A 13,408-nucleotide genomic window follows, 5' to 3' on the forward strand; every position below is an offset into this window, starting at 1 on the left:
CGGGGTGAAAGAAGCGATCCGCAAGGCGCGCACCCCCTTCTCGTCCCGTCCCAAACCCCACATTGAGGACCCGGCGACCCGAAAGCCCCGCCAGAGCCAGCCTTTGCAGTCCTAACGCGACTCCTGGTCACGTCTCTCCCCGAAGGGGCGCTGCGCGGTCCTCGCTCCCCTCAAACGCCGCTGGCGAAGGCGCCCCTGCTCAGGAATGCGTATCTGAGTGCACCAGGAAGAGGAACAAATCTTTGAAGCAAATTCCCTTTCTGCGCGTTTTCCCCCCTGAGCGAATTCAGGGTAAAAGTTTTTCCGAACTTTTCCCTCCCAGTCCCCCGCCCCTCCCCTCAGGAATCCGCCCAGAGCGCCGCGGACACCGCCTCCGCCGCTCCCGCGCCCGCCCCTTCCGACTTCCGCCCAATCCGAAGGCGGCCACCGAAAAAACAAAGGCCGCCATTGGGCCGCCGGGGCCTGGGGCCGCCCCCGGAGTGGTTTGTGAATGGGGGGAGGGGAGGGGGCCGGCGGGCCGGCCCGGAACCCCGCAAGCCCGACGCTTCTTCTGGCGACCAGCGCGACTCCGAGGCGTTAGTCGGCGCTCACTCCCGGCGGGCGGCGGCGGCGGGCGCCAGGACTCGCTGCTGGGGCTGCGAGGGGCTAGAGGGGCCGGGGCCAGGCCGCGGGCACGAGCGCCTCGCGGTTTCGGACGCAGTGTGACTGGGTTTCCAAAAAGAACTCGCCGTGCTCCCGACTCCGGGGCCGAGATCGGACTCAGCAAGAGCCGGCCGTTTGGCTGAAACTTGGGGCCGAGCTTTTGGGGCTGAAGAAGGAGCGGGGTGTGGAGGAGGAGGCGAAGGAGGCGGCGGCGAGCGGAGCCTCGAGGCCAGGAGGCGGGGCAGCACCGCGGAGGCGGCGGCCGGGGCGAGCGGGCGGCGGCGGCGGCAGGGGTTCTCCTAGCGGGGGCCGGACCAGGTGCGGGGGGCGTGCGCGCTGCGGTGCGCCGGGGGTCCAGAGACTTGGGCAAACTTTGAAGGGTGCCGGAGCCGCTTGTTGCTCCTCGCGGCGGAGGGAGCCGCACCGTTACGTCCCCGCGGGGAGAGCGAGGCGGTCCTCCTCGGCGCCCCCAACCCAGGCTGACGAGTTTTGGGCCCCCGGCGGCCCTGCGCGTGCAGGGCGGCGGCGTCTGCGGCGCCCCCGCGGCGTGGGCACCCAGGCGGCAGCGCCCTTTGCTCCACGCCGCCCACGGCCCGGCCCCGGCGCCGTGAGGACTCTCATGCGCCGGGCGCGGCGGCGCCTCCCCGCATCCAAGCCTCTCCCAACCGCCTCGTCGCACTCCTCAGGCTGAGAGCACCGCTGCACTCGCGGCCGGCGATGCGGGACCCCGGCGCGGCCGCTCCGCTTTCGTCCCTGGGCCTCTGTGCCCTGGTGCTGGCGCTGCTGGGCGCGCTGTCCGCGGGCGCCGGGGCGCAGCCGTACCACGGAGAGAAGGGCATCTCCGTGCCGGACCACGGCTTCTGCCAGCCCATCTCCATCCCGCTGTGCACGGACATCGCCTACAACCAGACCATCCTGCCCAACCTGCTGGGCCACACGAACCAAGAGGACGCGGGCCTCGAGGTGCACCAGTTCTACCCGCTGGTGAAGGTGCAGTGTTCTCCCGAACTCCGCTTCTTCCTATGCTCCATGTATGCGCCCGTGTGCACCGTGCTCGATCAGGCCATCCCGCCGTGTCGTTCTCTGTGCGAGCGCGCCCGCCAGGGCTGCGAGGCGCTCATGAACAAGTTCGGCTTCCAGTGGCCCGAGCGGCTGCGCTGCGAGAACTTCCCGGTGCACGGTGCGGGCGAGATCTGTGTGGGCCAGAACACGTCGGACGGCTCCGGGGGCCCAGGCGGCGGCCCCACTGCCTACCCTACCGCGCCCTACCTGCCGGACCTGCCCTTCACCGCGCTGCCCCCGGGGGCCTCAGATGGCAGGGGGCGTCCCGGCTTCCCCTTCTCATGCCCCCGTCAGCTCAAGGTGCCCCCCTACCTGGGCTACCGCTTCCTGGGTGAGCGCGATTGCGGCGCCCCGTGCGAACCGGGCCGTGCCAACGGTCTGATGTACTTTAAGGAGGAGGAGAGGCGCTTCGCCCGCCTCTGGGTGGGCGTGTGGTCGGTGCTGTGCTGCGCCTCGACGCTCTTTACCGTTCTTACCTACCTGGTGGACATGCGGCGCTTCAGCTACCCAGAGCGGCCCATCATCTTCCTGTCGGGCTGCTACTTCATGGTGGCCGTGGCGCACGTGGCCGGCTTCCTTCTGGAGGACCGCGCCGTGTGCGTGGAGCGCTTCTCGGACGATGGCTACCGCACGGTGGCGCAGGGCACCAAGAAGGAGGGCTGCACCATCCTCTTCATGGTGCTCTACTTTTTCGGCATGGCCAGCTCCATCTGGTGGGTCATTCTGTCTCTCACTTGGTTCCTGGCGGCCGGCATGAAGTGGGGCCACGAGGCCATCGAGGCCAACTCGCAGTACTTCCACCTGGCCGCGTGGGCCGTGCCCGCCGTCAAGACCATCACTATCCTGGCCATGGGCCAGGTAGACGGGGACCTGCTGAGTGGGGTGTGCTACGTTGGCCTCTCCAGTGTGGACGCGCTGCGGGGCTTCGTGCTGGCGCCTCTGTTCGTCTACCTCTTCATAGGCACGTCCTTCTTGCTGGCCGGCTTCGTGTCCCTCTTCCGTATCCGCACCATCATGAAACACGACGGCACCAAGACCGAGAAGCTGGAGAAGCTCATGGTGCGCATCGGCGTCTTCAGCGTGCTCTACACAGTGCCCGCCACCATCGTCCTGGCCTGCTACTTCTACGAGCAGGCCTTCCGCGAGCACTGGGAGCGCACCTGGCTCCTGCAGACGTGCAAGAGCTATGCCGTGCCCTGCCCGCCCGGCCACTTCCCGCCCATGAGCCCCGACTTCACCGTCTTCATGATCAAGTACCTGATGACCATGATCGTCGGCATCACCACTGGCTTCTGGATCTGGTCGGGCAAGACCCTGCAGTCGTGGCGCCGCTTCTACCACAGACTTAGCCACAGCAGCAAGGGGGAGACTGCGGTATGAGCCCCGGCCCCTCCCCACCTTTCCCACCCCTGCCCTCTTGCAAGAGGAGAGGCACGGTAGGGAAAAGAACTGCTGGGTGGGGGCCTGTTTCTGTAACTTTCTCCCCCTCTACTGAGAAGTGACCTGGAAGTGAAAAGTTCTTTGCAGATTTGGGGCGAGGGGTGATTTGGAAAAGGAGACCTGGGTGGAAAGCTGTTTGGATGAAAAGATTTCAGGCAAAGACTTGCAGGAAGATGATGATCACGGCGATGTGAATCGTTAAAGGTACGGGCCAGCTTGGGCCTAATAGAAGGTTGAGATCAGCAGAGACTGCTGTGAGTTTCTCCCGGCTCCGAGGCTGAACGGGGACTGTGAGTGATCCCCCTGCTGCAGGGCGAGTGGCCTGTCCAGACCCCTGTGAGGCCCCGGGAAAGGTACAGCCCTGTCTGCGGTGGCTGCTTTGTTGGAAAGAGGGAGGGTCTCCTGCGGTGTGCTTGTCAAGCAGTGGTCAAACCATAATCTCTTTTCACTGGGGCCAAACTGGAGCCCAGATGGGTTAATTTCCAGGGTCAGACATTACGGTCTCTCCTCCCCTGCCCCCTCCCGCCTGTTTTTCTTCCCGTACTCCTTTCAAGTCTTGTAAAATAAGCATTTGGAAGTCTTGGGAGGCCTGCCTGCTAGAATCCTAATGTGAGGATGCAAAAGAAATGATGATAACATTTTGAGATAAGGCCAAGGAGACGTGGAGTAGGTATTTTTGCTACTTTTTCATTTTCTGGGGAAGGCAGGAGGCAGAAAGACGGGTGTTTTATTTGGTCTAATACCCTGAAAAGAAGTGATGACTTGTTGCTTTTCAAGACAGGAATGCATTTTTCCCCTTGTCTTTGTTGTAAGAGACAAAAGAGGAAACAAAAGTGTCTCCCTGTGGAAAGGCATAACTGTGACGACAGCAACTTTTATAGGCAAAGCAGCGCAAATCTGAGGTTTCCCGTTGGCTGTTAATTTGGTTGAGATAAACATTCCTTTTTAAGGAAAAGTGAAGAGCAGTGTGCTGTCACACACCGTTAAGCCAGAGGTTCTGACTTCGCTAAAGGAAATGTAAGAGGTTTTGTTGTCTGTTTTAAATAAATTTAATTCGGAACACATGATCCAACAGACTATGTTAAAATATTCAGGGAAATCTCTCCCTTCATTTATTTTTTCTTGCTATAAGCCTATATTTAGGTTTCTTTTCTATTTTTTTCTCCCATGTGGATCCTTTGAGGTAAAAAACATAATGCCTTCAGCCTCATAATAAAGGAAAGTTAAAAAAAAAAAAAGCAAAGAGCCATTTTGTCCTGTTTTCTTGGTTCCATCAATCTGTTTATTAAACATCATCCATATGCTGACCCTGTCTCTGTGTGGTTGGGTTGGGAGGCGATCAGCACATACCATAGTGAACGAAGAGGAAGGTTTGAACCATGGGCCCCATCTTTAAAGAAAGTCATTAAAAGAAGGTAAACTTCAAAGTGATTCTGGAGTTCTTTGAAATGTGCTGGAAGACTTAAATTTATTAATCTTAAATCATGTACTTTTTTTCTGTAATAGAACTCGGATTCTTTTGCATGATGGGGTAAATCTTAGCAGAGAATCATGGGAGCTAACCTTTACCCCACCTTTGACACTACCCTCCAATCTTGCAACACTATCCTGTTTCTCAGAACAGTTTTTAAATGCCAATCATAGAGGGTACTGTAAAGTGTACAAGTTACTTTATATATGTAATGTTCACTTGAGTGGAACTGCTTTTTACATTAAAGTTAAAATCGATCTTGTGTTTCTTCAACCTTCAAAACTATCTCATCTGTCAGATTTTTAAAACTCCAACACAGGTTTTGGCATCTTTTGTGCTGTATCTTTTAAGTGCATGTGAAATTTGTAAAATAGAGATAAGTACAGTATGTATATTTTGTAAATCTCCCATTTTTGTAAGAAAATATATATTGTATTTATACATTTTTACTTTGGATTTTTGTTTTGTTGGCTTTAAAGGTCTACAGCGAAGCCCCACTTTATCACATGTACAGATCACAAATAAATTTTTTTAAATACAAAATGAACATTTATTTAGTTTACTATTCCTGTAATATTAAACCAAAGAAGAGAAAGAAGGAAAGTGTGGGAAAATAGTATGGAGGGACAACATTGGGTGTGTCCCTCAAAGAGAATGGTATATATTATTGAGGTCTTTTTTGCTCCTGCCTTTAAGATACAGAGTATAATGAATGCCTTGACTGTCATTTAATTTTTTTTTTTCCTGTTGTTGCTGCTTCCTGCCTTCCTCCACACCACCCCACTACATACCCCTAAGCCTTTTTACATCCTGCTTTGGATGACTATTGGAGGTATTGAATAAGCATCTCTTTTAGAGAAGTGCTGTCTGATCCATGTTTTTACTGCCCTTAGGAGATGAAATCCATATTCAAAAGGGACTAGAAGATAGTGTTTATATTTGCTGCTTTTTTTGGTAGTGTTTCCCTTGTGAAGAATACAGTGAGTTTTTGGGTGTTTGGTTTTTTTTTTTTTTTAAACTGATCAGTGTTTTGGTATTCTAATGTAACTTATGTAGATTGGTACTCCTTAAATGCCTTGGGTTCAGGTGCTAGGGAAAGTCAGTGGATACTTCGAGATTAGAAGCCTTGCTTGTGGAGTGTTCTCAGCTGAAGGCTTCCCTCTACCTTCTAGGTAAACCAAGCAGAGGTCAAGCAGCTCCCAAGGTGGCAATGACTCAGCAGCTCCGGCAGCAATAGACTCCATGCCTGACCCTGGGATGGCCTCTGAAGCCACTGAAGCTATTCTTTCCTCTTGAGAAGAGGCTAACTTTGGAATCAGATTAGACAGGGAAGCCTTCACTAGCCAGAAACTTTGATATGAAAGAGTCCCTCGGGAATGGAAAAGGCACTTTAATACATCCAATTCTGAGCCTTACTAGAATTTTTTTTCTTTCCATTTGCCTCTCTTCTTTAATTCTGGTGCCTATTTCCTGGCTTTTTCTAGTACAGTGGCTTCATTCCCTGGCAGCCGTGGGACCCAGGAGCAGACTGGGTGCTGCTGTTTCTCTTGCCCCGCTTGGCCTCAAAGTTTCTGTAGTTCTAAAGTACAACAGAAACAGTTCTGTTTTTGTTTTAATTAACAGGCTCACACACGGCTCGTGTGTTTTTCAAACGCATGAAATGAAAACCAGTGACAGTTCTCGCAGGAGCAGGAAGCCGCATGTATACAATTCGTGCAAAGCAGCTTTTCTTTAAGATCCTCCCGGGTTTTGAGCATCACAATGGGTATGTGAGGTCATCTTAACCTGTGAAGATTTTGGCATCAAGGAAGGGAAAACAGTGATTGCAAGTCTCTGAAGGTTTACCCAGTTTTTGTTCATAAAATGACACCTTTTAGGTTAAAGCATGCCTCTCTTAACACCACACTAATACCGCCTGTTAAGAATGTTTGCTTTTAGAGTAGGTGGAAGGCTCCCAACGGGGTTTTTTCCTTGCAAATTAACTGCTGAAGGCACTTAGACCCTTCTACAGGGAAAGCCCAGTGGCTGCTCCTCTGAGCGTGTCCCCTTCGTTTCATGAGCACTGCCTTGTCTTTCAGGGCTCTCAAAGATTGAAGAGTGTTGGTCTTTAGTAAGGGAACAAAGACGGCAGATGAATACATTGCTACCTGCTTTTTTTTTTTTTTTTTTGGTAAGCAAAGATAGAAGTGTTCAGTTTAATTCCCTTCACATTGTGCTGTGTTCTTATGCAGTCAATTCATACCTAGGAATTTTAGAAGCTCAGGGATTTTTCTTAAGGAGGCATATCTCTGCAGAAAATATGTGAGGGAGAGTGTTTGTGAAAGAGCATGTGTAGCGTTTAAGAAAAACATTGGCAGGAGTTTGGTGTTAATCCCCAGATAAGGAGTAGAAACACTTGTGAAAATTTTCTGCAGTTTATAAAACAAAACTACTCTGTACAACAACCCCATGCAACACCTAATCTTTTTAAGTAGGTATGTGAGAAATCTTGGCAAGAAAAAAATAAAAGTCTGGACAACATCTTACCATTAAAATACAGAGAGAGAATTTTAAAATGTGCCTAAAATAAAATAATGATATTAGAAATCATCTGGGTAGAACTCTAGTAGTATAACAGCTGTAGGTTTGAGCCCTGTAATTATACTGGGAAAATCTCTTCTAACTCTCCCATCTTTAATTTCACTGAAAAGGCAGGTGGCTATTTATAGATGGTATATTTTTATATATGCATATGTGAAGGGTGAATAACAGCCTACAGGGCTCCAGGAAATCCTAGAAGGGTCCAAACCCACACCAATGTAGACTGAAATAAGCAATTCATAAATCTGTTCTATTTTTCTCTGATTTACCCCCCTCAGTGGCATTAAACTGAATTCATAAAACTTGGTTCTTCACCTCTTCTCACTGTGTGACATTTCTTACATCCGAATCTGTGTTCTTTACATTTCATGCTAAAGTAAACTAGTTAAAAAGGGTACGATTAAAATGCCAGCTCTTTAGTAAACACACATTGTGTCTCTTACTCTCTTTGGTTCTTTAAAAAAAAAAAAAAAAGATCTAGTCACTTGGAATTTTCTCAATTTGTGGATTTGTAGTAGAAGGAAAAAAGGAAGTTTGACCAAGACAATAGTTGTTTATTATAAGGGACCCAGTTCAACAAGTACTGATCAAGCAGCCACTGCACTGAAGGTACTAGGAAAAGGACTGGAGGGATGCAGATCAAAGTAAGACAAAGTCCACCTGAAGTAACTGTCAACCTAGTTGGAGTAAGGAGGGTGTCCCCCAAGGAAGAATAAGCAAAGAACTTTAATGCTGGATAGAACCTGGCACATGTCAGTGTAGAAGCACAAATGCTGTTTGGAATAATATTACCTGACAGTTGGTGGCATTTACTGTTTTTAAAAGCTCTTTTCACATTCACTATTTAGCTTGACTCTCACAATTATTACAACCCTGAAATGGCAATAATTTCTCTTTTAAAGATGAAGAAGGCCGGGCATGGTGGCTCACGCCTGTAATCCCAGCACTTCGGGAGGCCAAGGTGGGCAGATCACCTGAGGTCAGGAGTTCAAGACCAGCCTGGCAGACATGGTGAAACCACAGGCATGGTGGTGCATGCCTGTAATCCCAGCTACTGAAATTGAGGCTGAGACACAGAATCACTTGAACCCGGAAAGCAGAGGTTGCAATGAGCCGAGATCACGCCACTGTACTCCAGTCTGGTCAGGAGAATAAGACTCCATCTCAAAAAAAAAAAGTTGAAGCTATTGTGAGGAATTCAGATGTACCTTAGCTGAGGGTTTACTTTACTTTGTAAGGACCATTTAGGGAGCAGAAGCCCACCTCTTTTTGCTCATTAGCTTCTCTTAATGCTTCCCACCTGTAAAGCTCTTTCTGCTGGTGGGCCCTGGCATCAGATTCAGCTTAGAGTATAAGAAGTGGTCTCCAAGAGATGTGCATCTAACGAGCAAGAAAGGAAATTTGGGAGGCAGGGAAAAAGTGGGGAGGAGTGAGGAGATAGATAAAGTTCTATCTAGGCCATGAATAAAGACAAGCTGTTTGAATCATCTAACCTAATACTACTTACCCTTAGAAAATCTGATCCCCAAACTTCAGCTTGGCCTTGCAGAATCTAGAGGCTAATTGAATCAAAAGGAAAAGCATGCCAGGGAGAGTATGGTGGGACAGAGACTAGGAAATATAGTACCAGCAATGAAAGCATATGCGGCATAACCTAGCACCAATGACATTTTTCAATTTCCAAAGGAAAAAACAAATGGCATACAGCATTTGGTTCCAGTTTCCAGGCCTGGAGTCTCTGGAGGGAGGGATGGGGGTGGCAGCTGGTCATAGCAGCTTTTTGCAGCAGACATAGGGAACACGTCCTTAGCTAAAATCATGAATTATCTTCACCTCCAACAGATGGTTTCTTGAGGCCCTACCACATGCCAGGTGCTGTGCTAGCCCTGTGTGTTTAGCACAGTGGCTGCTGGGACTCACTCTCTCCAGTCTCAGCCAGTGCATCGACCCACAAACAGCACACCTCACTTATTTCCCACACTAGCTTCTGGAGGGGGATGAGGACAGTGGGCCAAAAAACACTGTGCTTTTCATTTCAGAAGTGTCTTTCTCCCCAGGTTCCTACAGTACTAATGAATAAATAGCAGCATCTTGATCACGTTGTAAAGATGGAGAAACCAGCACCGTGAGTCTAAAAGTAGCTTGTGCCGTGTCACAAGTAAATTATAACAGGCCAAGCCACAATGAAGGATCCACCCAGGTCACCCAGTGGCTCTGAATTTAGTCATCTTTCCCCCACAGCAGTAGGTTTTGAAGATGTGGTATGGTCTAAAGGAACCTGAGAGGGGCAAGGGAGTGGTAGGGTATGGGGACCAGCTTTGTCAAGGGAAGCATGATGGTACAAACATGTCACCAAGGACAATAAAGATTAGCTGTTTGTACTTTGTTGATAATAATGATCATTGTCTTTATAATTGCTAACATTTATTGAGCATTACCTATATGCTAAGTCTTGAGTACAATATGGTATAGTGGTCAAGATAGCTCACACGAAGCCTAAACCATAGTACTTGGCATCTAATAAGTGATCAATAAACATCAACATTATTATTGTTATATAATTATCTCATTTACTCTTCACAATATCCCTAGGAGATAAGTATAATTATTCCCCATTTGACATGTAAGGGAACTCAGGCTCTAAAAGGCGAGCTGGAGAGCCGCAAAACTGGCTCCAGTCTGTGCCCCTAATCACCATGCCACAAATATTTACCAAGGTTTTAATGCCTGCCATTCTCTATTATTCTTCTCAATTTAATCCAGAACCATTCAAAAAGGAGGAAAATAACTTACATCAGGACAGAATGGAATCGAGGAGGGGATTTTCAGTGTTAGTCCCCAGAATGTATTTATTTTTTTCTTGGTGAGATGCAGAAGGCTTGTAAATGCTGTTTACATTCTGAAGTGCCAGATGCTCCCCAGTCTTGTCCTGCATAAGTTTCTACATTGGGGTCCTAGGGCCTGGCAGCAAGAGGGAGCTTGGGAAGGTGCTTCCCAGACGCCACGTCTAGCCCCTCAGGAGTTGGTGTCCGAGTCCCTAAGAGGCCTCCTCCACTGCCACAGGCCCCTTCCCTGCCCATTCCAGCCCTGAAGAACAGGGCAGGCTCAGGAGGGTGGGACAGGGGCTTAGTGAGAAAACTTATCCTTCTTGCAGAACAGGACAGGCTGTCTTTCTGCTAACAGTGAGTCAGTGAGTGGGAAAATGAGGAAGACAAACCCCAGCACCACGGAAACCCCCTTCCTGAAGGCCTGTGTGAAGAATCACAAAAACATTCACGTGATTCTTATCGTATATGTCCTATCAATATCATCATAATGAAATGGCGACATTGATAGCTGTCACTTAATGGGTCAACTATGCATTAGTTCTGTGTTAAGCACTTATATTAACTCATTTAATCCATACATTGTGAGATGGAAATTATTATTTTCATCTTACAGGCTTTCAATATGAACTTGTGAAGTCATACGGACCGTTAGAGTCGGACATGAGCTCAAGAGAGAGTTGTGCAAGTATCCTACCCTAAATCCCTTTTAATTATCCCCAGTTTAACAGACAGGGCAACTGAGGCACAGAATTTAACTGGGCCTTAAGGAGGTACAATGGGGAATATTTTAGGTCTGCTTCCCACTGGAGTGCTCTTGGGAAACCATTCTTGGGCAAGAGTGAAAACAGTTGCAGAGAATGTAGTTAAATCCCTCTGTCCTTCCACCCTGACCCCAGGAAGTGTAAATTCTGAAGACAACACTCTTTCTGTTATTGTTATCCTTAAAAAAGAAAAAAACACATGAAATAATTTCACAAGTTTCAACAACAACAAATTCAGGGCATCTGCAGAGAAAGAAGTGGGCCATTGTCTTTCTTCTGGTGCTGAATGTCAAGGTAAAATAACATCTTGCACCCCCATTCCACGGTACCACCCCCTTCTGGATTTGTGGTTCTGGGGGCTTACAATATTTGCCAGCAAGATAACTGGATTTCCAACAGAGGGAAAGTTCCAGTCATCGGGGACTTCATAGAAGAAATTGGTAAAAAGAAAGCAAAGTCTTTGCCCAGTACAACTGTCTACTAATCTGCTAATTAAAGCCTGATGTTAGTTAGATATCATGGAGGGCTGGAGTCCATTCTTTAGTTTATCCAGGGCCTAGGTGAGCTTTAGATTGCTTACAAACTCTACATTCTCACAGAAAATCAAGCATGCATAAAAAAGATGAAAGGGGGGGATGGTGGTGGTGTGTGGTATGTGTGGTATATGTGCGTGTGTGTGCATGTATGTGTGTGTGTACTATTTCAAATAAAGGGGGATGGTGGGGGGGTAGTTCAAGCTGGATTTTGCTGATCTAAAGGGGAGCAGGTGATGAGGGCAAATCTAAATGTTCAGATAAGATCTTTTTCATTTTGTCCATTATTTAAAAGACTATTTCTTACACATTCTCTCTCTCTCATGATTGACATTGAAATGCTACATTTCTCATTGTTACCTTCTGGGTCTTGTTCCATGAAGGTTGACATGGATGTCAAATGGATGGCATCTGACACCCTTACACAAAGACACATACCAGTCTGAAAGGAGATTATTTAATTTTTAGCAGAAAAGAATCCATTCTAAGGATGATTTATTGTCATTTTGATCACCATTTGTACTTACATTTCCAAGGAGTTAAATTAGAAAATAACACACTTTCTTTAGGAAAAAATATCAATGCCTTATTAATTTGCCACCAGTACTCCCAGCTTCCAGCATAGCAGGCATCTGCCAGTCCCTCTTGCACATTCTTCAAAGGCCAAATGGCTTGATAAAGTCAGAAGACCCAGAAAATGAGAACAACTGTTTCCAACCATACCATCCTCTCAAGCATAAAGAAGTTTCCTCGTGCCGTCAGCACAAGTGGCTAACAAAAAAGAAGGCTAAAAATTAAACTTTTCGAGTCCTTCATTCAGACTCCATTAGGAGCACTCCCTCTACAAAAGTGAATTCATGTTTCGTTTGAGGTGGGAATCTATTTCACTAGGAGTTAAATGAAACAGCAAGGAAATTCCGTTAGTTCATCTCTGATGACAGGAAGGCAACATACAATTCCTCCATTCACCAAGTGGTTTTTGGTCTACAAGTTGTACAAAATGTTTATTTCAGATAACTAAGTCCTCTTTCAGTGCAAACTACCACTATTATATATTTAAAACTGCTCTGCATTTGTCTCTCAGGATTACTAAAATCTGTCTGAGCTGTTGAGGTGACTACTGAAAAAAATCTAAATGCAATCTCTACTGTCCAATCAGAATGCTATCTAAATTGCTTTTTATTATTTAAATTATAAAACACAATTTCTAGTAGTGAGAACATTAGGTTTGGATATCTCTGCATAGGCATAGAAAGACTCAACAGGTTCTACCTCCAAGACAGTTACTGCATGGGTAGGAGTAAACATTAATATGTCTCTTAATGCTGGCTATTTGGTTTTAAAAATGAAAGACCCAGATATAGCCTTTTGCGTAGGATCAGCCTTTAAGAAAAATTACAATGGAGCTAGCCTCATTTTCCTTGGGGATGCTTCTTTTAACCTAGAGATCTTGGGGACACTTCTTTTAACCTAGAGATCTTTCTTACCTGTCACTCTCAACCAAGAAAAAGTAAACACAAAGATGGAATGCATTAAAAAAAAAAAAAGATCAAAGGGAAAACTCAGGAAAGAGAGAGCAAGATAGCAAGAGAGAATTCTGAACACAGCCCTGTTCCTGAGCCACTGACACCTTTATTCAATCATTCTTTTGACAACCATGAATTGACTTTCCATCATTACTCTCACTCCCTGCACCTGAGTTATAATAAGCAGTAACATGCATGAGTTTTGATGTGCCAGGCACACATGTAGAGTGTACTAAGCACTCTATACATCTTATCTCATGCGATTCTTTCAACAGCTCTCTGAGACACATACTATTATCCCCATTTTAAAGATAGGGAAAGCTGAGACACCAAGAGGTTAAGTAATTTGCCCAAGACCCCTCAACTCGTATGCGTGCTGCTTCTCTCGCTCCCTGAATTTTTTTCCAGCCCTGACTACTAAACTGTTGATATCCACAGAATCAACCCTGTTTCTTTGAAATATTGCTAAAACTGTGATTAGCTTTTCCTGTGATTCAAGTACATCTATCCCAGTCATGTGTTACTCGTTAGCAGAAAATTAGGCCCTGCTTTTCCATGATCTATG

At 47.4% G+C, this 13,408-nt stretch overlaps 1 protein-coding gene across 1 annotated transcript; it reads left to right on the forward strand.

Moving 5' to 3' along the window:
- Positions 1-498: 498 nt before the first annotated feature.
- Positions 499-5,162, forward strand: FZD7 (frizzled class receptor 7). The gene has a single exon (XM_019022786.4). The coding sequence runs from the start codon at positions 1,360-1,362 to the stop codon at positions 3,082-3,084; it is 1,725 nt and encodes a 574-aa protein (XP_018878331.1). The 5' UTR covers positions 499-1,359; the 3' UTR covers positions 3,085-5,162.
- Positions 5,163-13,408: the final 8,246 nt, after the last annotated feature.

The sequence above is a fragment of the Gorilla gorilla genome, chromosome 11 (genome assembly GCF_029281585.2).
Source record: "Gorilla gorilla gorilla isolate KB3781 chromosome 11, NHGRI_mGorGor1-v2.1_pri, whole genome shotgun sequence".
Classification (NCBI taxonomy): Eukaryota; Metazoa; Chordata; class Mammalia; order Primates; family Hominidae; genus Gorilla; species Gorilla gorilla.

Excerpts from the sequence above, each read along its gene's own strand:
- FZD7 (XM_019022786.4), top strand. The coding sequence starts at position 1,360 with ATGCGGGACCCCGGCGCGGCCGCTCCGCTTTCGTCCCTGGGCCTCTGT.